General features: G+C 34.3%; 1 protein-coding gene across 1 annotated transcript in view; it reads left to right on the top strand.

Moving 5' to 3' along the window:
- Window positions 1–23,637, top strand: part of EPHA5 (EPH receptor A5) — a 347,186-nt gene that overhangs the window by 267,976 nt on the left and 55,573 nt on the right. The window contains 1 exon segment of the mRNA XM_021702245.1: window positions 1,362–1,464. Coding sequence (XP_021557920.1) covers window positions 1,362–1,464 — 103 coding nt within the window.

Consider the following 23,637-nt stretch of genomic DNA (forward strand, 5'->3'; position numbering starts at 1 on the left):
CAGCATCAGATAATAGGAGAGAAAAATCAAGATAAAGAACCACTGAACCACAACTGTTATTATCCAAGAAAAGGGAGGGGGTAAGAACATAGATTTAGGGCGCCTGGGTGGCTCAGTTGGTTAAGAACATAGATTTAGATTATCAATAAGTCTTTCTCATACATGAACAAGCTATTGTTGATATTGGGTTTGAAGACTGATCTGAAAGGGTTAAAAGTGTAGCTCAAGTGCAAGAAGTGTCAGAGTCAGTCAGTTTTGTTTTGAAAGAATCAAAAGAGAGGTGACAATAATAGAAAGGGAAGTGTATGTATGTCCAAAACTATTGATGGGGCCAAGATCTGGTGAGGGGTTATGAGAAACAAAACATGGAAAGTATAGTTGTTATTACTTTTGATAACTTAAAATTTGTTATGAAGGCGAGCTAACACCACTCTGAATTTATCAAAAATGATTATATTGTTAAACAATAGCATGGTATATATCTTATTGAGTGGTTTTTGAGAACATTAGTAAAATTTATTTTGCTCTATGAGTTTCTTATTTTAATAATGCATAGTTGTTGGCACAAAATTAATATCCCCGTGCTTATTGAGGTACAACTATCTACTCATGTCCATATTCCTCTTATTATGGTAATTGTACTGTTAAAATGTAGGATATTTCAACTAAATCCAGGTATTTAAAAAAAATGATGTAAATAAACCTACTCCTAGCAGACTTCTCAAAGTTCTAAATGTGTGCCTTGATATCTTTCAAAAAGTAGTCCTACACATGAAGTATACTCACTGATTATATTCTGCTTGAAATCACAGTTTTTAAACTTATATTAGGAAAAGTGATATTATATTAACTTCACTGAAATCATAGCCAGAAAATTTTGGCGTTCAAGCTACGTCTATGAGGAAAATAAAAACAAAAAACAAAACCGTGTCTGAGGTACCAAGATTTTTTTTTCTAGCGAACAGCCACATGTGAACTCTAAAATGTCAAATCTTATATACTTAGCACCTCTTATTCAGATGAAGGTGTTTGATCTCAAGTACTAAGTTGCATTTTATCTTGCAAACCCAAGATGCCTAGATAAATACTATGCAAACGATTACATTCATTTTTTATGATGACAAAGAAATAATCAGTGACTTAGTGATTCTTTCAAATTTCCATTTGGAGAGTAAATATTGTCTCCTAAAGATGTCTTTTCAATTACACACCATTGAGCAGAGATATGAAGGGGAAATATCAGCCAAGTGTGGGGGAATTGCTTAAACCACGTATCGATTACTGACTCTTAAGCAGCTCTTATTTGAATGCATATGATCTCTTTAACCACGGGCTCCATTTCCTGTGTCTCCTACCAGCAGTTGAAGCATCCAGCGATCAAAGCCAGATCCCTATAATTGCTGTGTCTGTGGCAGTGGGAGTCATTTTGTTGGCAGTAGTTCTCGGCTTCCTCCTCAGTGGAAGGTAAGAAAGGAAGCTGTGATTTTGAACTTTTGCAGCTGATCTCTTCTTACCTTGATCTGACCATTTGGCTGTTAAGCACATCCCAAAACAAATCAGGCAAGCAGCGTATCAGTAGATAACTTCAATGTCTGATGTATTTTTAAGCTTTACCTTGTCCGTGTTAAGTGCTAACTTTTAAGCACAGAATTTCTCTTTTTCAGGTACACTCTCTTCGCAAGAGTTAATTATTAACTTGTTATTATTTATTCTGCCTTTAATCATATTTTTTATGATATAGTTTTCAAATGTGAATTTCTTTCCCTCAAAATCATTTATGGTTTTCTGCTTCAATTTTAGTGTTTGGGAAGGCCTGTGCCTGTGCCTCGTAGATTCAGAGGAATAGGACTAATAATTCTACTTAGCCAGCATTCTATCCTAACAGGGTGATGGATACCAAACAGATACTCTGGCAAACCAACATTCTGAGAAATAACCAACCCTTTTCCATGACTGCTTTTATTTTCAGCTCCTGAATGATTTCAATCTGAATACATCAATCAGAGCGTGTACTGATTTAAAGTGAATTGTACTCAATATTGTATCAATAGATACATTAACATGTGTGTTACACATCTACATTTTTCATTTTGAACAAAAATAAAAGAGGTAGAGAGACCCAACAACAACTTATGTAGAAAGTATTTCCTGATATTGAGTTGAGCATAATCAATCTTCAGAAAAAAAATTTAAAATAACAATAAGTAAATAAATCAAATCATAAGAATGCACTGTTCCTGCAACAAACATATCTCCATTTTTTATCCAGGCCATTGTTAGAAGCGCTATTTAGTAATTAGAGCTGTCCATTTGAAAATGTTTTGGTGTTAGACTATTACAGAAAACTTGATGAAAGTCTTCATGGAAATATTTAGACTTGCATAAATATGTGAAGTTGTAATGTAGGGTCCAAAAAAAGTCAGAAAATCAATATTCATATTGATTTTGTTCCTGTTCTACTTATTTACTTTTGACTCTTCAGCACATATTCAACTCATAAATATACAGAATTGGGCACTTTTCAATATACTGCATATTGTATTCTGAAAAGATTTATGACTATATCCTTAAATTACAGTAATTTATTTTCATAAAACCTTGTTGAAAATATTCCTTTGAACATCCTTTCTTTTTGTATCTGAAAATTCCTTTTCTTCTAGTTCCTGTCTATTTAAGAATGTTCAAAATTTTCTTAAGTGTGTATACAGAAATCCATCGCTTACTTTTAATGTTAGACTAGCAGTGATGCATTTTTAGAATTTCTAGGTGGGAAGCAGTTTGTGATTTTGTGAGGACAACTGGCCCTATTTGACCAAAAGCCTGGCTACCTGGTGACCTACAGTTCTTGTCTCTCTGAAGTCACCTGGGAAGACTCCTCTGATTATGTCCCTGTTTCCTGGAAGATAAAAATTTTGTCATAAAAATTTTGCTCATATTTATTTATTTTTTAATATATTTTTTTAAAGATTTTATTTATTTATTTGACAGAGAGAGACAGTGAGAGAGGGAATACAAGCAGGGGGAGTGGGAGAGGGAGAAGCAGGCTTCCCAACGAGCAAGGAGCCTGATGTGGGTCTCAATCACAGGACTCTGGGATCATGACCTGAGCCAAAGGCAGATGCTTAACGACTGAGCCACCCAGGTGCCCCAAAACTTTGCTCATATTTAAATAGGATAATTAAGTTGAGTGTATGGTAACTATTAAGAAAACTACCACATGATATGAGTCTTTTCTCCCTCAAAAGCGTAGATAACTATGATACAGTTTCAGAGTTGGTTTGTAATATCATTTCTTTACTTCTGACTGAGATATTAGTTGGCTTCTTCCTTTCCAAATCCAGGAGTATTAGTTATAGTTAGGGACATGGGGATCATAAGAAGATACTGTATTTCTTAGGTCCACACTTAGAGGAAGTCAATAAAATGGGAGGAAAGATCTGAGATCTAGAATCCAATAAATTTGTGTGTTCAAGGGTTTATTAAAGGAAAAATCAAATATAGAATGTATCTTATTATATACTTAGCCACACTGTATTTATTTAACGTACATATTGTTAATGTGAATTTACTGATGACATTCAGCTATGGATTCTTGCTTACTTGTATGTGAATCAGCCCTTGTTCTCAAAAATTTTTCTTCCCCAATATATACACAAAACTGACTTAAAAACAATTTACTTTGTTGCATTTGTAGCATTAGACAAAGTGTTTGAGAGAAGGTTCAATTAACCTACTACTTGGTAACTGAAGAGTAGTAATGCGTTAGTGTGTGTGTATGTGCACATGTACCACATGAATTCTATAAGTACCTGGATTTGCTGTGTAAGAATAATTAAATTTTAGTATAATTTCTCAGTTATACTAGAATTACATCTACATTCAAAGGTACAACCAAAGCTTAATTTTCAGCATAACTAAATCTGAGACTTGGTAAGATAAAATTTTGAATGTATTGTCTTGTAGAAGTGTATTACTTTAAAAAAATAACAATACCTTGTTAATTTGTACATTGTTTATTCATATTAAATTTTTTTCTGAATTTAATTTTATAGCACACAGCTTACTATGCAAATACTAGGAATCTTCAATTTAAAGGAAAACAAATCTTACCCCTCAAAATCTGAGATTTGTATTTTTTTACCAGCATATATTTTGCACGAGAAATTATCATTACTTCATTTTGTTGAATGCACACTCTTGAATTTCAGGGGTATTTGTCTTATGATAAAAACATCTCTGGCCATCTTATTTTATTTTTCATGGATAAGTTATTTTATGTTGCTTTAAATAAATATATTTACTCAAAACTTAAATGAAATGATTCTTGAAGGTCTTTTTCTATCTCGTTCAAGGCAATGAGCTTTGAAGTTTTTGTTGGGACTAAGGAAAGTGTGCCTATCTCATAGTACCTACAGTTCCTGAATTAACTCAGTAAAGATGTATCAAATAAGAGAAAAATTAAATGAAGAAATGTAGCCAAAACCTAACAGTATTTGGGAAATTATGAAGAGTACTGACAAATTATTGAAAAAAAGTCTGCTCTAGGATTGGTCTGAAGACAGTGAATTATATTTGTTTCTCCCTCCTTTCTTTGCCATAATATGACTAATACACACACACAAAAATACAATGAAATTTAGACTATCCTCTCACTCTAATCTATTTTGTTACTTTTTAATCTCTTGAGTTTATTAAAAACCAGGTATTTGCTCCTAGGTGAAATGTATTTTAATTATAAATAATTTGACTCCTCAGTGGTGATACAGATAAATTAATTTTTATATGTTGCAAAATATTAATATTACTTAAATGTAATATTTATTGACAATTTGTATCATTTGGACCCAGAGGAAATATGTCTTAAAGATACATAGTCACTGATAATTGGTAGTTTTGTTCACACCAAGTCAAAAAAACTGAGGATTATAACATTTTGAATACTATGGGACTAATTTATTTCAAAGAAAAAATAAATGTTTTTGTTCTAAAATAAATGAAACATAAATAAATCAAATATAGAGACTTTCTAATCATTTTAGGCTAAAATTGATTACACAGAAATTCTTGGAGTCTTCCTATCGAGATACAGTTAAAAATAATGTAAGCAGATATCCATCTTAAAGGAAAAAGTTCCATTTAAAAAAATACAAAGAATTATAACATCTTAGGATTCTGTCAGTCTTAGAATTTGTGTGATCTTCGTGTTTAGAGGTGCTAAATATTCCATAGAGCATTTTTCTGCAGGGGTTAGATTCTCCTTTTTACTTTCTTTACCATTAATTTTAATTTTTTTTTTGTTGGACTACAAAACAACTGACATGTCCTCAGCAAACTATGAGCCAGTTACTCCTTTTTTTTTTTTTTTTAAAGATTTTATTTATTTATTTGACAGAGAGAGACACAGCGAGAGAGGGAACACAAGCAGGGGGAGTGGGAGAGGGAGAAGCAGGCTCCCCGCCGAGCAGGGAGCCCGATGCGGGGCTCGATCCCAGGACCCTGGGATCATGACCCGAGCTGAAGGCAGACGCTTAAAGACTGAGCCACCCAGGTGCCCCAAGAGCCAGTTACTCCTGATATGAGCACAGCATGTTGAAATTGTTGTTTAATTTTTCCCTTTTATCAGTAATGACAATGCACATTGATAACTTTATTATATACTAATTTTATTGTTTTTCTCCTTATAGTTACTACTTTATAGTATAAATTGTTTAATGAACTAACATTTCATTAATGATTGTCATCTCCACGCTGCCACATCTCCACGTTTGAGCAAGTCTTTTATAGTGTCCTTCCCCTCTTTTCCTTTCTTTTGAAGATGATCATTGATTATATTAAGTTACTTTTTTTCTGTCTCCGCTTCGAACTTGGTGCCTAATTCTTGATTCCTGGATACTTCTTAACCTGATATAAAGCTTAAGTTAACAGGATTTAGTGGTACAGAAAGTATAAAGGAAAACATCTTTCAGTGTAGAGAAACATTCTTCTTTGAACCTTGGTCAATATAGTCATCCTGGTATTACACAATATTTTTTAATACTTTGTTTCTGATTCCTCACTTATTACATGCTCATGAATATATTTTCTTACCATTTTTTAAAAAGAATTATTTATTTATTTGAGACGGAGCTTGCACACACAAGGGGAGGGGCAGAGGGAGGGAGAATCTCATGCAGACTCCACACTGAGCATGGAGTCCACTTGGGGCTTGATCCCATGACGTGAGCCGAAACTGAGTTGGACACTTAACCAACTGTGTTACTCAGGCACACCTCATGAATTTATTTTTTAAGAAAATTCCAGAGCTTTGCTTTTTTTTTTATTTCAATCAATTCCACAGGTATGCTCAGAGGTTAAAAACACACACACATTATACACATACACTCCCACATGTTTGCACAAGTTCTTGCAAATAAGTACAAAGAAGTTGAAGGTGTTCACCAGTTTTAAAAATGGAAAAAAAAACAGAAAACAAAACTATGAGGTGGAAGAAGAGGTGGAAGAATTTCCTCAAGCTGCTTAGCCTTTGATGTGATTTTAAGGCTACTCATATATGACTTGAATATTATGACGCTCCTGAAATGATAAATTTAGTTTCAGGGGTGGCTTAATGCCCATAAAAAAAGATTTTTTTCTGGGCAAAAGATCTTCCCTTGTTTGTCCTGTCCATGTTCAAATCCTCTGGCTGCACATATAACTGCTAAATCCTATTTCCCTCATTGTTAATGAAATAATCGAAACTCAATTCACTTGAAATATCTCAGTTTCTGAGCCGAAAATTCTTCAATGGATAGTGTACTTGAAGGCTAACCTATCAAAATTTAGATACTGAGACCATGTTAGAAATTGAAGGAAAAAAAGTAGATTTATGTAAAATGCTGCTTTAGGTTTTTTATTACTTAAAAATAATATTAAAATTTAGCCTTTTGTAAATTTTTTTCAAATGTCTTAATGATAACAAGTTATAACTGACATATTCTTTAAATATCCAAATATTTATTGAACATCTATTGCACATAAAACACCAAGATAAGTCCCAGGCATATGAAATAAGAAGGTAATGCTCTTTTCTCAACGTGTTTCCACTTTAATTTAGTAGTCAGATCAATGGACAGAATTTCATAAACTGAATAGCACCAACTATGGATAAAGACAAATGTTTAAAATGGAATCATGGTAACTTTTTTCCTTTGGACCACAATGACAGTCTGAGACATTAACTGATTTCCTGCCACAGTTCTTATGTTAGGAAAAACGATAGTTTGATGGTAAAACCCACCGGGCTTAGAAACTTTCCTTCATGCTTATTTGGAGCCACATAAAATAATTATGCAGGCATTTTGAATGTAATTATTTAAAATTCAGACAAGTGCCAGAGCTCTGCCTACTTTTGATATCAAGCACAATAGCTTTCTAAGTGAATGGTTTTTAAAGGGTTTTCTGTTTTCTCTAAAACAGAGAAACCTCTTTGTCTAATGGGAGCAACATCATCATCATCATCATCATCATCATCATCATCATCATCATAATGTTCATAATAAGTACAATATGCTCTAGCCCCTTGCCCCAGAGAAGCACATAGCTTCCTCCTGCTTTCAAGTCCTCGCAAAATCCCATCCTCTCCTTTGGGCTTACTAAAATGATGGCCCATGATTCCTTCTGCTGCATATCAGATCTCTCTTACTTTGATTTGCCTCTTCATAACACATAATTGCCGTTATATACTAAATATATATTTCTCTTGTTAGTTTTTTGTCTGTAGATCCAAGATGGCAAAGATTCTTATCTGCGCATTATTTCTTCCCCTGTGAAAAAATGTCTAGAACACAAATTAATGTATACAGTCAGTTAGTGAGGGTCTGGGGCTTGAATCTGGCTCTGACTTTAGGGTCCTGTTCTTCACTATATAACTTCCCCATGACATGTAAGCATTGAACTGTATGATTTTGGTGAAACTCTGAACTCTAGTATACAAAGTCACTGATTCTCTACTGCCCAAAATAATGGTATTAATTAACATTATTTAAAACTTTCCAAACTGGTCAGTGATATAATTAAAATACCTCCTAGAAATTAATGTCGGTGATATCTTGACACTAAAGTAAATAAAAAATACATTGGATTTTAGTGAACTGTCCCTCAGTCCTTCACTGGACAATTGTACTGGATAAATTATTTGTTCTAGAACCACGCACATTAAATGTCACCAACTTTATGACCATTCCTGATTTTGTAATAGCTGATTAATTTTACCTCTGTGTTTCCTCAACACATTTTTTTCCAATTGAAGTAGTTTTAGTTCATCATTTTATATATGTCTCTTCTGATAGATATGTGTTCATCTTGAGCATACAGATTATACTGTAGATTCTCAGTACATGTCCAGTGATCTTATCACTGGAAGAATTAAGCTGGAGTTTGGGACTCTCGCAAATATGCTGCAAACTACCCTTCCAACATTACCTCTATGTGTTTTTGACCCTTTGGTTGTGTATGAGGCCAAATTCAAAGTGGCTTATTCTTAAAGAGAATTATAGATCATATAGATGGAAAGTTCCAGAGATTAAAAAAAAAATCCAAAGTACAGACACTTACTGATCTAGGTGCAAAAACAGTGTCTGCACAATTGGAGGCACATGATTAAAGTGTGCTGTGGCACAAATATGGTATTTAAAGCCACTCATCAAAATGCAGTAATTTGGGTGGAGCCCAGCAACAATGACATTGAGAGATAGAGTGGAGGAGAAAGATCTAGTCAAAGGAGATTGAGGAGTGGCCCATGAGGTAGCAAGAGACCAGACAATTATTGGATCACTGAAGCAGGAATGGTCACTCTGTTGAGCCCAGCTCTGACTTGAGAGCTCTTGCCTTTCACTCTCAGAGCTCATATGGTGCAGGCTCTGATAGGAGCCTAAATTCCAGCTCTCAGACTAAGTCAATCAATAACACTGGGACCTTAAATAAGAAGAGGATGGAGAAGTTACACTGCATGGCCCAGCACAGTAGGACCTCACACCTGACTCTGAAGACAGGGTCAGTCTCATACAAAGCACATGAACTAAGACTGTGGAAAGAGGATCTCCATCTGTGCCTTTTTTCTTATGCTTCATGTCTCACTATTTAAACCTTACCCATGTGTCAAGACCCACATTAACCATTATTTTCTATCACAAAATCTTCCTTAATTCCATTAGCCAAAGCCTTTTTTCCTTCTGCTGAAGTTTCAGAGCAATATATCAATATTTCTCATGAAATTTAACACTTGCAACCGCAAATTATTGTATATTGAGTAAATATCTTCTCTTCTTCAGTATTTAGAAGATAAAGACTTCTGTGGCTCTCCCACATAACCTAATTGAATGAAAACCACATAAATTATTGAATTAAAGCTAAATGGTGCATCAATCTCCATTTGAAGTGCTTTGTTTCTATTAATGTTGATAGTTTGGAAAATGAAAACTGTTAGCAACACTGACATAAGTCTAATAGAATGCTTAACCATAATGTGCTTTCTTCCTGATTGCTGAAATATTTTGTGCCATCACAAGTAAATGCAGTAATTTCAAAGAAGTATTACATAGGAGTTAAGAAATCTGCACCAGACGGGGTGTCTGGGTGGCTCAGCTGGGGAAGCATCCAACTCTTGATTTCAGCTCAGGTCATGATCTCAGGTCATTATCCTTAGGGTCATGAGATCAAGCCCTTCGTCAGGTTCTGTGCTTTCAGGAGTTTGCTGAAGATTCTCTCCCTCTCTGTCTGCCCTTCCTCCACGCGTGCACGCACTCTCTGTCTGTCTGTCTGTCTCTCAAGTAAATAAATAAATCTTAAAAAAAGAAATCTTCACCAGCTTATATTATTTATTTGACATCTGGATATGCTGATGCCAGTCTGATGATGCACCTGGTATCATCGAACAGCAATAGTTTTTATTAATAATAATGTAGGTCAGCAGATTTGTATTTCTCTCCTGATCCTCTTCAGATTAGGGGTAGCATGAATATGTTGGTATATTTAACATTTCTAACATAACTAGGATCATATAGTTTCAAAACTCGGTAAGTTTTGATAAGAAAAAGTATTATATGAAAATATTTTGCCTAATATTATTTTGTTTTAAAATACTAATAAATAGCCAAATATTTATAATCACATGTACAATCACTGATTTTAGAAAAGCTCTCATTAAAAGCAAATCTCAGTGGTTTATGAATTAGCAGTAGATGTGACTTTATGAAACTGTAATAAATCCAGGCATGTGTATTGATTTAATATCTGAGAGTTGTTATTCCTACTATTTTCTCATGATTACATGCTTTTTTCTTCAAAGGCTCTGAATCAAGGATAATTAGAGAGAAGATCATAATTTATTAATAACTGACAAATGGGGATCAGGGCAGAGTAGTGCCAGAAAGAGTAGGAGCATAGCAACAACTAATTGCCCACTGTGGGAAGTAAATCGTCCTAAGAAACTGAACCCAAGAGGGTTACTGGTTCAATTGCTCAACGTTATTGAATATCCTACCTGCAACTTCTCACAGATCAAACGCGGAAACATCACTGCAACTCTCAGGAAGTTCTATTGAGGCAAACATTTTGAAGGAAAAACGCTATGGTACTGAGACAAGTTAATATCATTGATTTGCAAAAATAATATATATATATATATTATAGCAAAGAATCTAAAGACTCTCAGATTTCATCAAGTATGAAGCATAGGGCAGATCAAAAAGCCTGACTACAAGAGCAAAATATGCTCTTTGTCTGAAGTTCCATTTGCCTGAAGCTCCATTTCTGTAAGATATGCAATAGAACATGCTGGCATGCCAGGGCTCTGAAAGAAGACTCTACCAAGTTTCTGGGAATCTTACCACATCTCTCTCAGCCCACACAGGCTCTCACAGGAACCTGATACCCAGCTTTACAGAAAAAAATCAATAGCACTACCCTGTGCCAAAAGGTAGACCATCTATTTAACAAAAACTCAGTTAATTTCCTGAGCCATGTCTGGGAGTATATCTATTGCTGAGAAATGAAGCAAATGATAATAAAATGTTCCAAATGATTTTAAGCACCTGCTAAAAGCCACATTTGTTTAAGATCTGTGCTCTTTTTTTAGAACTTGCCTAAACCTGGAAAGATAAAAATGTTTCTAATGGATTAGCAACTCAGTTTCAAAAGCTGAATTCTTTATTGCGCCATGCGGAGGAATTGACATAAGATATATTCGATGTCTGTGATAGTTTTAGTGCTACAAAACATATTATATCCTAATTATCTTGCTTACCAAAAATCTTTGGACTATAGCTCACTCCTTGCTTCTCATTATTTCTTACTCCCCTGACTTTTTAATCTCAGAAAAATAGCACTTTTCTGTGTTAGATCTACAGGCATTGCTTAACTCTCTTGTAGCCATCAAGACTGCATAACAATGTCAGTGAATTTTAATGATTATTTTGGGGTTCTGTTCTTTAAATCACAGTTTCATTTGTTTATTTTTTTTAAATGGCCTGTTTGCTTTTCTTCCCATTTTTATGGGCTGACCTTGGGTTCCACATCTCCATGATGGTCATTGTTTGTTGAGCTCTCTTGAGTCAAGGTAGATTGAAAGGCAAGAAAGGTGGTTAAAATTTATTGTGGGTTGTTTGTTTTTACCTCTTCTTCACACCACCACTTCCATCCTGAAAGACAAGATACCAAGGTGGCAAAGTGGGACCTCTTTGTGGTGATTAGTGAAGGAAACACTCGCTGCTTTTTAGATTTTCTTAGGTTGTTTTTAGACCAACATTATGATTCCTCTCCAATGTCTCTCCAGACTGAACATGCCATAGGATTCAAATATTCTCATGTATCTCACAAACACCTCTTCTCCACCTCCAAGGGTTCTTCATGTCCCTGACATTGGGAATTCCTAGCACTGCTTTGATATTTCAATGCCTAGTTCACTGTTTTTCTTGAAGAAAATTTAATAGGCATTGGTTTAAACTGATTCTATCCATAGATGATATATACATTGTGCCAACATTAAAAAAAAAAAATCTGTACATGACTTCATTTGAAGTCATGTAACTTTGTTTAGTACTTTAATTTAATTGTTTAATACTTTGTTTGATACTTTCACTGTTTAATACAAAGAGATACCTGGTATAAAATATGGAGAAATAATACACGTAAGAATGTAAAGGTAATCATAATAGCCAATCACAGAGCAAATATTTGAACAAATGTCTTTAAAAATATATATGAATATAAAATTAAGTGAAAAATTTTCTACATTAATGTTATTTTTCCTAGATATTCTAGAATCTTACCACAAATCTTTACTGCTAAAGTTATTTGTGAGAACTTCATATGCCAGTAACACATGCTACTTTTTAAAGGATACCAAGCTCACATAATATTTAAGCAGTGTAGATGTTAAATCTGAAAAATTATTCTGATTTTCTTAATTTTTTTAAATTATAATTACCAGGAGAATGCCAATGTATTGGTCCAATCTTCCTCAGAAAACTTTTTAAGATGAAATTTAGCTACCCAAATGACTAATTTCTATCTCATCATGCCAAAGACGATGTAAAATCTAAAAAGTTATCAAATCAGCATGAATTCAGTATGTACATAAGTAATGTTGAACATTGTTTATATATAAATTTTGATGAGACAAATATATAAATCAAAATTCTACATTTGTATGACTTACATGTTTTCTAGTGTATAAGGACGTCTTGATTTATTTTGATATGAGTATCTGACTCTTTCTGATGTGGTCCTATTCCAGCTATTTCAAATGTACATATAGTGGTCTTCTAGATTTACCTCGTCTCTAGTCATTTGTAATGTTATGGGTCAGGCTAAATCCAGCCTTTCCTGGAATCCTAAAAAACTATAGTTAATCATTTCAAACCTGTGCTAGTTTAAACCATCACTCTCTAGCTCCAGTGCAAAAATAGTTACTTTTTTTTGTAGTTTTATAATACAGTCATTATAAATCTTTTTTATTCCAATACTTTATTTTTTCATCTTTTGAAAATTAATTTAAACCTTTTGGTAGCTGGATATTAACCAACCTTTTTATTTATTTTTTATTTTTTTATTTTTTTAGTTGAAGTACAGTTGATGTACGTACAATATTATACTAGCTTCAGGTGCACAAGATAGTGTTTCAACAACTATATACATTATGAAATGTTACCATCTGTCACCATACAAAGTAACTACAATATTATTGACTACAGTCCCTATGCTGTGTTTTTCATCCCCATGACATTTATTTTATAACCGGATGTCAGTACCTCTTAACCTCCCTCATCTATTTCATCATCCCCAACCGTCTTCCCCTCTGGCATTTTGAGTTTCAAACAGATGTCTATTTTACATCCAGTGTTTTTCTGCCCAAGAAAGAGGCTTCTAAATATTCATCCCAGAAATTGAAATGGAAAGTCCTTTTGTACATCTCATCTCTCTGGTTGGAACCTGTGTAGTTTGGCCCTTTGTTTCCATCCTTTCTCAAAACCAGGGTGACTGGATCCTGCTGCTATGTCTCCAACCCTTTGAAAACCCCCACTCTAAGAGGACTCCTAAATAACCCAGTTTGGAAGTCTGTCAGGGGATCATTTCAGTACATCATATGTCCTGAAGTGAAAATCACTATCAATTCTGCTTCCATCTCCCCACCCACTGTATTATAATTCCTTAGACCTCAAATATGCAAATTGCTGGACTGCTTTAGCTATGTTCCAACATGTCTTCAACTTTAGATTAATGTCCATTTCCTTAGATGAACATCCATAGATGTCATTATTTTGACATTACCAAGATATCTTGCCATCAGCCTTTTCTATACATTTCAGTTTTTATTTTGCATTGCATGTTACATAGTTGGCATTGTTAAGATGATTGTCCTAATTTCTTACTAGCTGATATTTTATTTATGTTTGCATTTCTTAATTTTATGATTAAAAATTATATAGAATATGGAAGACAAAATACGGAAAGAAAACTAATCATATTTATCCACCAGAAAATCAATATTCATGTTTTGCCATACATTTTAAGATCTTTTTATATATAAGGTTGAGTTCATAATTTATAATTTTATTTGCTGTTTTTCTTTGACTTCACATAATAATACAAAGTTTCCTTGTGAATTAAAAATATTTTAAAAGTAAAATTTGGTAGCTCTTTGATATTCTAATGCCTAACCTTTCCCATATGCTTTCTCTTTGGTTTTATTTGTTTCTTTTCTTTTTTTATTATTGTTATGAGGGAGAGAAGTTGCTATTTCTATCTTTAATGTCCTTAGAATGTATTTGTATAATTCAAAGGATCGATGAATATGAATATTTTTAAGATTGTTGATACATATTGACAAATGGCCCTCCTAAATCATTGTACCAATTACCATTCCTTCCAACAGTGTGTGTGACATTTCCTGGTGGTACACAAACTAGTCAGTCTGCTAATTTAATAGGAAAAAATAGTTCTGTGTTTTTAATTGCATTTCTTTTTTATTTTTGAAATCTAAAATATTGATCGATATATATGCAATAACTATAGTCATTAAGTTTTTTATTACCTGTTTCATAATGTACATATAAATGCTCTTTACCTATTTAGACTAGTGGGATCTTAGTTCTTCATATAGTGAAGATACATCATTATAAGTGTCAAGATTTGTTTACTTTTTAGTAATGTTTGTTTTGCATTAGATACAATTGTTAATTTTATCTTTTGGGGAATCTAAATTGATATCTTCTACAGATGTATGTAAGTACCAGCACTGTTTGTCACCCTTTCCCAAAACTGTTTTAGGTCTCCACCTGCAGCATATACTAAATAAGTGTGTATATAGATGTTCTATTTTCTACACTGCTCTGGGCTATCAAAGCTATTCTTCTAATCTGTCTAATTTGGACCAGGATCATATTAGTTTAAATATTCTTTTTAAATATTTTTCAATACTTGGTCAGGCTAATTTCTGCTAGGAAATCACATATGGTCATAATTAGAAATATTTTATGTAAGTACTCTTGTGGGTACACACATCTACATACAATTATATGTATAAAAAACAATTGTAGCCATAATTAACCACTATTATGTTATATATGTATATAACATATTAAAATAGTTAAAATTTATCACCATTATATCCAATTTTTAAAACTTATGACAATTACTGTAACATATGATCTTAATATTACTGACCAATACTAATAGAAAACAAAATACACTTAGATGGAATTTGAATGGTTTGATGTGAAAATGAACATTTAGTTTCCTTTTAAATCAATCTCATAATTAATCCTATTCTCATATGTTTGTCACAAAATGAACTTACTTCTTGTGTTTTGATAATTTCAGTATACTTCCACAATTACTTTAATTATTTGAGTATGAAATAATTGATTAATTGATATTATTCTTTCATTAGGACAAATGGCTGCTTAAAACAAATGTTACTATCAGAGCTATGCTTAAAATATTTTTTTAAGCTGGAAAAATTAGCATCACTTTTCTGCAACCTTATCTGTCCTTACTTTTTCCTCTCTACTTCTCTCAAAGTAAATTGAAGCCTAAAATACACAGGTTAGTCGTGAGAGTCACACACTCCTCTCAAAGAAGCTTTAAAGAGAGACCTGTTTCAGCGTGAAATGACTGGGAGGGAAAAGCTCAGTATTAACTTTAAGCATCTACAAATGGAGGTAATTGATGTTTGCTCAGTGCAAGAGTCATCCTGTAGAAGAAAGCAACCCATGATTCAGTATTTTGTATGTCAACACTATTACTGTGCCAGAACAGAACTAAGATGCCAGTTGATTGCAAAGATGAATCTATGTAATTTTCCTTTATTGAACTAGTAAAGATGATCTCTTCTGTGGAAATAAACAAAAAACACCCAAATGAGAACAAGCAAAGGCTATTTATTAAGAGATTGCTATAGCAAGGGAATCAGCCACCATCACTTGGCATCTGGCAGAAACCCAAAGGCAGGCAGTGGAATGTAAAACCTGTATAATGAAAAGAAGGAAAGGCTTTAGTTTTGCCCTGATTGGAAGTTATTGGCATGGGGTAGCTGGAGGTGGGCTAACTGGAAGTACAGCATCCTGTGGGATTGGTTAGGGGAGCATGTTTGATTTCTTCTGGTTGGTCCTGAGTTGGACGATTGGACAAAAATTAGGGAAGCTGGTATTTATTGATAAAGTCCTGACCAATTGACCACTTGTGTCAATTGCTACAGAGCTTATGCTTTGGCTTTCTATCTAGACTGATGCCTGCAGGCTTGGTGTCAGAGTTCTATTTTTTTTTTTTTAATTTAGTCTACCCATTGTCCATTTGTATAGTCAGTCTCTCATTTATACAGTCACTGAAGAATAGTACAGGTCTTTTTATAAGTTTAGTGTTCAACCATAAAAAAAAAAAATTAAAAGAGGAAAAACTTTAAGGAGTGTAACCATGAATATACTGGGAAATTCTTTTATTAAGTGATCAGATAAATAACTATTTCAGGGCACCTGGGTGGCTCAGTTGGTTAAGTCTTGGTTTTAGCTCAGGTCATGATCTCATGAGTCATGAGATCAAGGCCTGGTATTGGGCCCTATACTCAGTGCGTCTACTTGAGTTTCTCTAATCCTCTCCCTCTGTCCACCCCTCTGCTTACTCTCTCAAAATAAATAAATAAATAAATAAATAAATAAATAAATAAATAATAAAAAAATCTATTTCAAATCAGTATCACTTTGAATTTTATTGGTTTATGAAAGAAACCATGTGATTTGGAAGTTAAAGGATAGAAATTGTTTAAAAAGAATTTTATCAGATAACTTAAGAACCAATATGTCCTTACAATGTCAGAGAAGTGGGAGAAAAAAAAGAGGGGGAAGTGAGATTGAGATAAAGGTGAAAAAAATTACATTTGTAGTTGTTTTCAATAACAAACTTTTCCTTTTACCTACCTGTTTGCCAGTTTTTGAGGTCAGATACCAGTTTGTAGTCTGTCCTACTTATATAATGCCTACAGTGTTCTATTTCCTATCTGCTATTTGAGGAGGAAGTTGAGCTTTCAGAAGATTATAACTGAACTGAAGGAGAGTTCATCCTCCAGATGCACAGCAAGCCAATAAAAACTGACACCAAGCCTTTGAAGTGAAGAAAGATAGGTGACTTATTTGTGTGGTACCACCCAGGAGAATAGGGAGCTAGCGCTCAAAAGTCCGGAGCTCCCTGATGACTTGCAAGTGAGGATTTTAGGGGCAAAATTTGGGGCAGGTGTCTTCTGAAAAGGTGGACGTCATGGACGGGAGGCCCAGGACGTCATACTAACACGTGTTCTGGTGCCACTTCCTCTGGTCTCTGGGGATCTTTTCCATTTCAAAAGACTTGAAATCTAAAAGAAATATATTTATTCCTTATGTTAGAGATTTCCTATCTTTAGTAGTGCTGATTAACTACTTGTCCTGCAGCTCCCTATGAATAATAAGCAAGGATTCCTATCCTTTGAGCCTCGGCCTACATGTCCTTTGGCCAGTTGAGCCATGCCTGGGGGGGTGATATGACCTCTAATGTACATTTTTTCCATCTGAGCTGACAAGATGGATATTGGCTTCAAAATATAAGTACTTGGTAAGAGTATGTAGACCAAACAGAGTAAAAAGGCATTAGTGTTCTATTGACCATATCTAAATTATAGCTTACATATACTTATGTATATATTATGTTTATACATATTTTCATGTATATGTAAATACATATGACATATATAAATGTAGACATGTAAGTGTATAATAATATAGTAGTGACATTTAGGTCTTTAAATTTGAATAATATAAAAATGTTTAAACAATGTATTAAAAGCTGAAACAGTGTGATTTTCTTGTTCAAAATATCGCATCGGAGCCACTTTTTGAAAAAATACTTGATGTATCATGTAACCTCTTTGGCTATAGCTCACTAAGGCAGATTTTTCTGATCTTTGTGACCTGTAGGGTTTGCTTTTTTTTTTTTTTAAAGATTTTATTTTTTATTTATTTATTAGAGAGAGAGAGAAAACACAAGCACAAATGGGGGTCAGAGGCAGAGGGAAAAGCAGGATCCCCGCTGAGCAGGGCGCCCGATGCTGGGCTTGATCCAAGAACCTGGGATCATAATCTGAGCCGAAGGCAGATGCTTAACCAACTGAGCCACCCAGGAGTCCCTAGGGTTTGCTTTTTTAATGGGATTTGAGTCTTTGACATGCTTCCTACTTTCATAGCGTGGACATTCTAATAGTGAGATGTCATTTCAATGTAACACAATTAGTATTGTGTTTTTAACAATTGGTACAAGAATAGAATAGAGGGTATGATTATCTTTTCTTTAATGAGTACAGAAATATTTTTCAGAAATGGTAAATTTAACCAGACTGGGAGAATGAAGAGACATTTTATCAGTTCATTGATAGTGTGTGATAAGGAAGGCATATAGGATGAATGCACACGGCATGTCTGGTGTTCTGTGACTCTCTAGATGTCTACAAGGACTTCCACAGCCTCTGTCTGGGACCCTCCCCAGCCTCACCTCCAGTCCTTTCTGCTATTTTTGGCATGAGCTTTCTTATATACAAACATTATATATGTATATATAAAAATAATATATATAATATATAAAAGTATATAACTAAATATATATGCAGTTCTGCTTTGCTCCAGCTCAGTAACAGTTGAAAGAAAATCTTTTATGTCAAAATATCCATTTCTTGAAAGCTCTTCCGACAAATCTGTGGCAAAACTGAGCTTCGCTTTCATCTAACTTTATGTAAGTCTGTGGTCCAGTAACTACAGGGCAAAGTAGAGATTCTGAATACAGATAATTTTATAGTTTCGTTATTTTGGTTGAGATATTATGACTTCTGGTTAATCTAAGTAGCTAGTACTGAAATACAGAAGTTCAAGAGTCTGTTATTAAACATTCAACTTGCCATTAAAAGAAACCTGTAAAGATCAATGTTAGAAAGAAAAAAACAAAAAAACGAAAAAACTTGTGGTTTAAAAAGATAGAGGACAGGGTGAAATTTACAGTCACTTAACAAACCAGTCTTAATTGTAGATAATATAAATTAACATTGTAAACAAATTGCAGAATTATTTAAAGTATTTATTAGGGAAGAAATTGTTTTTAAGCACCTCTAGGCACTTCAGAAGTTTCTATTAACATGCAGACCATTAATATGCTAATTACAAACCTTTCCCTTTGTATTCATTAAGCAAATTCCCCTAAGACTATTATAAAACACATCATTCAATCCAACAAGTATTTATTGAGTACCTATTGGATCCGTGGTTGTCAGTCTGGAGGAAATTCAGAAGTAATGATACCTGGATCCCACAGCCAAGCTATTTTGATTTAATTGTTCTAAGGTGAGGCTTGGGAATTGTCTTTTGGTTTTTGTTTGTTTGCTTAAATATCACCTGTTGCTCTAATCTGTAGCTAGTTTTAGAATCATTGCATAATGTGAGTAGAAAGTTGTTTTTATATAATTTCTTATTCTGAGAGCACAGCACATAGATTCTTAGTAAATATTTGCTAGTAAGGAGGATGTTTGTGTCTACTACTGCAGCCAAAAGTTTACAAAAGTTGATTAATATTTGGAGAAATTCATTTTGAGTGCCTAAATATATACTGAAATAAGCAGACTGAATCTAACACGTTCAATGACATTTGCTAGCTGCATCAATGCCTTTAACTGTGGCATTCATGGAAGAAGAACCTGTTTTATAATGATCTTTGGCCCATTAGAATGATTAAAAGAAATACAGTGAATCTTCATTAAAGTATAGCTTGGGAAATAGATCAATTGAGATGTTGTCTAAAGATAACTTATCTCAACCTTTCTTTCTACTTTCATGTAGTGTGTGATATTCCGAGTTTCTAATGGTTGTTTCCAAAGTAAGAAACAAGGAGAGTTCCTGATTCTAAAGATAAAGTCAGTTTTTTGGTTTGTTTGCTTTTGTAACTTCATCCTTAAGGCAAAGGGATGACTGCACATGGCGCACTTAGATTTGTAGAGTTTGGGGTTTTGTTTTTATTTTAGAAATCCTTGAAATGTGTATGATTTATTTACCTTGGTCACTTATATGATTTGATCTCTATTTTATACATGCATTAGTAGGTATATACATTCATAGCATGCATATACACGCAATAATAGAGTTGGGGCCCTTAGTAATTTTATGGCATCTATCCTTTAATACTTTCAAACAAAATTTGGTATATTTTGCTACAGTCAAGGCTAGAGCCATATATAAGCATTTTAAGTGTTGTTTGTAATTTATTGTGAATTAATTTATCAGATTTTTTTTTTTTAACCTGGTAACAAGCTATTGAGGAGGAAGAAAGAAAGGTCTATTGCAGAGTTCTCCATGAAAACATCTTAAGTTTTCAATAGAGGGGAGGGGGATGTGGCTGGGGGAGTAGGAGGGAGGGAAAGGAACTGGAAGATGTGGAAAGAATTGTGCTTCCAATGCAGTATAAGACAATAACTGGTACCCACATCTTACCCCCACAGCTTGCTTTCAGCGCCATCTTGGGAAAGCTGCTTCTTCTCTGAGTCCCAGAATTCTTAGCTGTAAGATGAATATACTAATAGGACATTTCAGGCTTGAAACAGGAAACACAAGGAGAAAGAAAATGTGTTGGAAAGACATACTCTTCTTGTGTTTCTCCTTTACTCTCACACTATTACCACATTTAACAATGCTTCTGGTACCAGATAGGTGGGTTTTATTTTGTTTTGTTTGTTTTTCTACACCAAGCAATTCTCTATGACATCAGCTGGGTGGCCTGCAATTCAATTCAATTCTGACAGTGACTGGACTTGGCCCCACAGGTTAAGGACTCAGTCCCACAGGACTACCCTCTACTTCAGACAACAATCACAAGTAGTCAGTCCCCAGGTTGCACACAGCTTCTGTCCTGCAATCAGGGGTTCTCGTGACCTGCCTCCTTGAGTTCAATCATTTGCTAGAACTGGTCACAAAACTCTGGGAAATGCTTACTTACATTTACCAGTTTATTATATAATAAAGGATATAATAAAGGGTACAGATGAATAGCCAGTTGAAGAGATACATAGGGCAAGGTCTGAAAAGGTCTCAATTGCAAGAGCTTCTAGCCCATGGAGTGGAGTTGCATCACCATCCTGAACCACGGATGTGTTCACCAAACTGGAAGCTCTCTGGACTCCGGACTCTTGGGATTTTTATAGAGGCTTCATCATGTAGGCGTGATTGATCATTAACGATTTCTAGCCCTTCACCTCTCTCGGGAGAATGAGGGGTATGACTGAAAATTCCATACTTCTACTCATAACCTATGTGTTTCTGGTGACCAGCCTCCTCCAGGAGACCACCAGGAATCACCTCATTAGTACAAAAGACATTCCTATCACCCAGGAAATCCCAGAAGCTTTGGGTCAAGAACCAGGGTGAAAGATCAAGTATTAGAACAAGAGATCCTCCTAGTGCTGTTATCACTTAAGGGATTACAAGAGTTTTAGGAGGTCTGTGTGCCAGGAACTGGGGTCAAAGAGTAAGTGTTGGAGCAAAGATTCTCCTAGCACCCATATATACAAGGGTTTTAGGAGTTCTGTGTCAGGAACTGGGAAGTAGGTTCTCTCTCTCTCTCTCTCTCTCTCTCTCTCTATATATATATATATATATATATATATATATAATTTCACAGCAAGATATGAGAGTGACAAGCTTGGAATTTGATTAGGTAAGACTGAGATCCACTGATGTTTCAAAACCCATCCACCAGGGACTTGTGCTTAGGTATGACCATTGTTGGTAAAGCATCTTAGGGGGTAATAAGGAGGCACCTATAGGAGGCACCTATAATTGTTGGTGAAGGATAAGAAGCCCTATAATGAGGACAGAGAACTAGAAAAGAAGCTTGAAAAATTACTGCATATAATGATATCCTATTCTAATTTGTCTAGACTGTGACTTGGAAATAGTCATTGAATTGCACATATAAATCCCAACATGTATGGTAGATGTAGTATTCCCTCAGAGTTACTCAAAGACACAATCAAAAAATAAAATTAAAAGCTCTTTATAACCATTTTGCATTACCTTCTCTTTAGGGTGGAATAATTTGATGCCTTTGTGCCAGAAGCATGGGGACTGAAGAGTAGAGTTTGGGAGCCACGTACATTATAATTATGCTTTTTATCCCTTGCTCAGTATTTGCAAAAGACTTCTGCAGAAATAACCACAAAAAATTGAAATCAGGGAAAATTAAAATTGCCCCATAATGCTAATTAATGTAGCACTCCAATAATAGCTCTTAAAAAAACACTTTTGTCATCATGTTACTTCTTTGCACACTGATTAATATATATATATATATCATTGATTTTCATTGCATCATAGACTCCACAAATGTATTTTGTTTACTTCAAAATATTTATTCATTATTTAGTTCTTTTAGTATGGCCAACTTCATGCATATTTTCTGCACCTCCCTCTTTGCCCTAAGACCAGATTATTATAATAATATTAGTTTTAAAACTTCTAAAGTGCTCACTGTGAGCCTGGGACAGTGCAAAGAGCTTCACATGTATTATGAAACTCATTCTTCGAAACTGCATTATGTGGAATAGTTTCTATTATTATCTCATTCACATCAATGACTGGTTTACCCAAATGATCCATATAGTAATGGATGCATCCAGGACTGCTCCTAGTTTGACTATAAACCCCATGATCTTAATTCTTTGGCTTCACAGTGGTGTCAAAAGGTGAGGACTTTTTTATTGCTCTTTAATAGGTTTTATAGGATTGTGTTCTAAAGGCTTGGTGCCACTTTTCAGTGGCCTAAGAGCCACTGTGTTTTCTCTAGTACTTAGTACCCTCAGTTGGTGTTATTGTTGTTTTATATAAAAGGGGTAAACTACAGAGCCTTTTTTTCTTCCCCTTTTTAATTATTTTTACCAATAAACTGAAAATATTTGTTACCTAATTGAAGTACTTGTTTTGTGAACTTACTCTTCCTGCGTTTCTCTCATTTATCTATTAGGATCTTAGTGTTTTCCTTATCTACTGTATGATCTCTTGTTTAAGAATTTAAATCATTTATCCATAGCCTGTAGTCTTGGTTCTCTGATCTAGTATCTTGGAGAATTTCTTCCCTAGAGTTATAATCACCTTACTTTGGTAGGAGGGAGGTTATCTTACTTACATTGACACACTTCATGCATATATTGATCAACTCTGTGTTAAGTCCTGGCTAAAGTAATTTTATTTGAATCTTTTTTGGTCTGGAAAGCTTCTGTTATCATATTTTAATCTTCTGAAGGACAAATCGAAATATCTTGTTGAAACAAAGATGCACAGTTTTTTTTTTTTATTATTATTATAAGCCTGGAAGAGCTAAACTATTTTAAACTTGGCTAATAATGATCTTGTGATAGCTGCATGAAGTTACTTGCAGGCTTCCGGGTGCTGCAGACTGAAGAGGATGCAGATGTAGCCTGTGTGGAGCCATCACCCACAGAAGTTACATTGGCCGCTCTTTCTAGCACATTTTGGTTTCTATTTCTAAATTATCTCCGAGGCCTGTAAGCATTTTCAACCTGTACTTCAAGTATTTATTGATTAAGGA

This window comes from Neomonachus schauinslandi, chromosome 2, assembly GCF_002201575.2.
Source record: "Neomonachus schauinslandi chromosome 2, ASM220157v2, whole genome shotgun sequence".
Classification (NCBI taxonomy): Eukaryota; Metazoa; Chordata; class Mammalia; order Carnivora; family Phocidae; genus Neomonachus; species Neomonachus schauinslandi.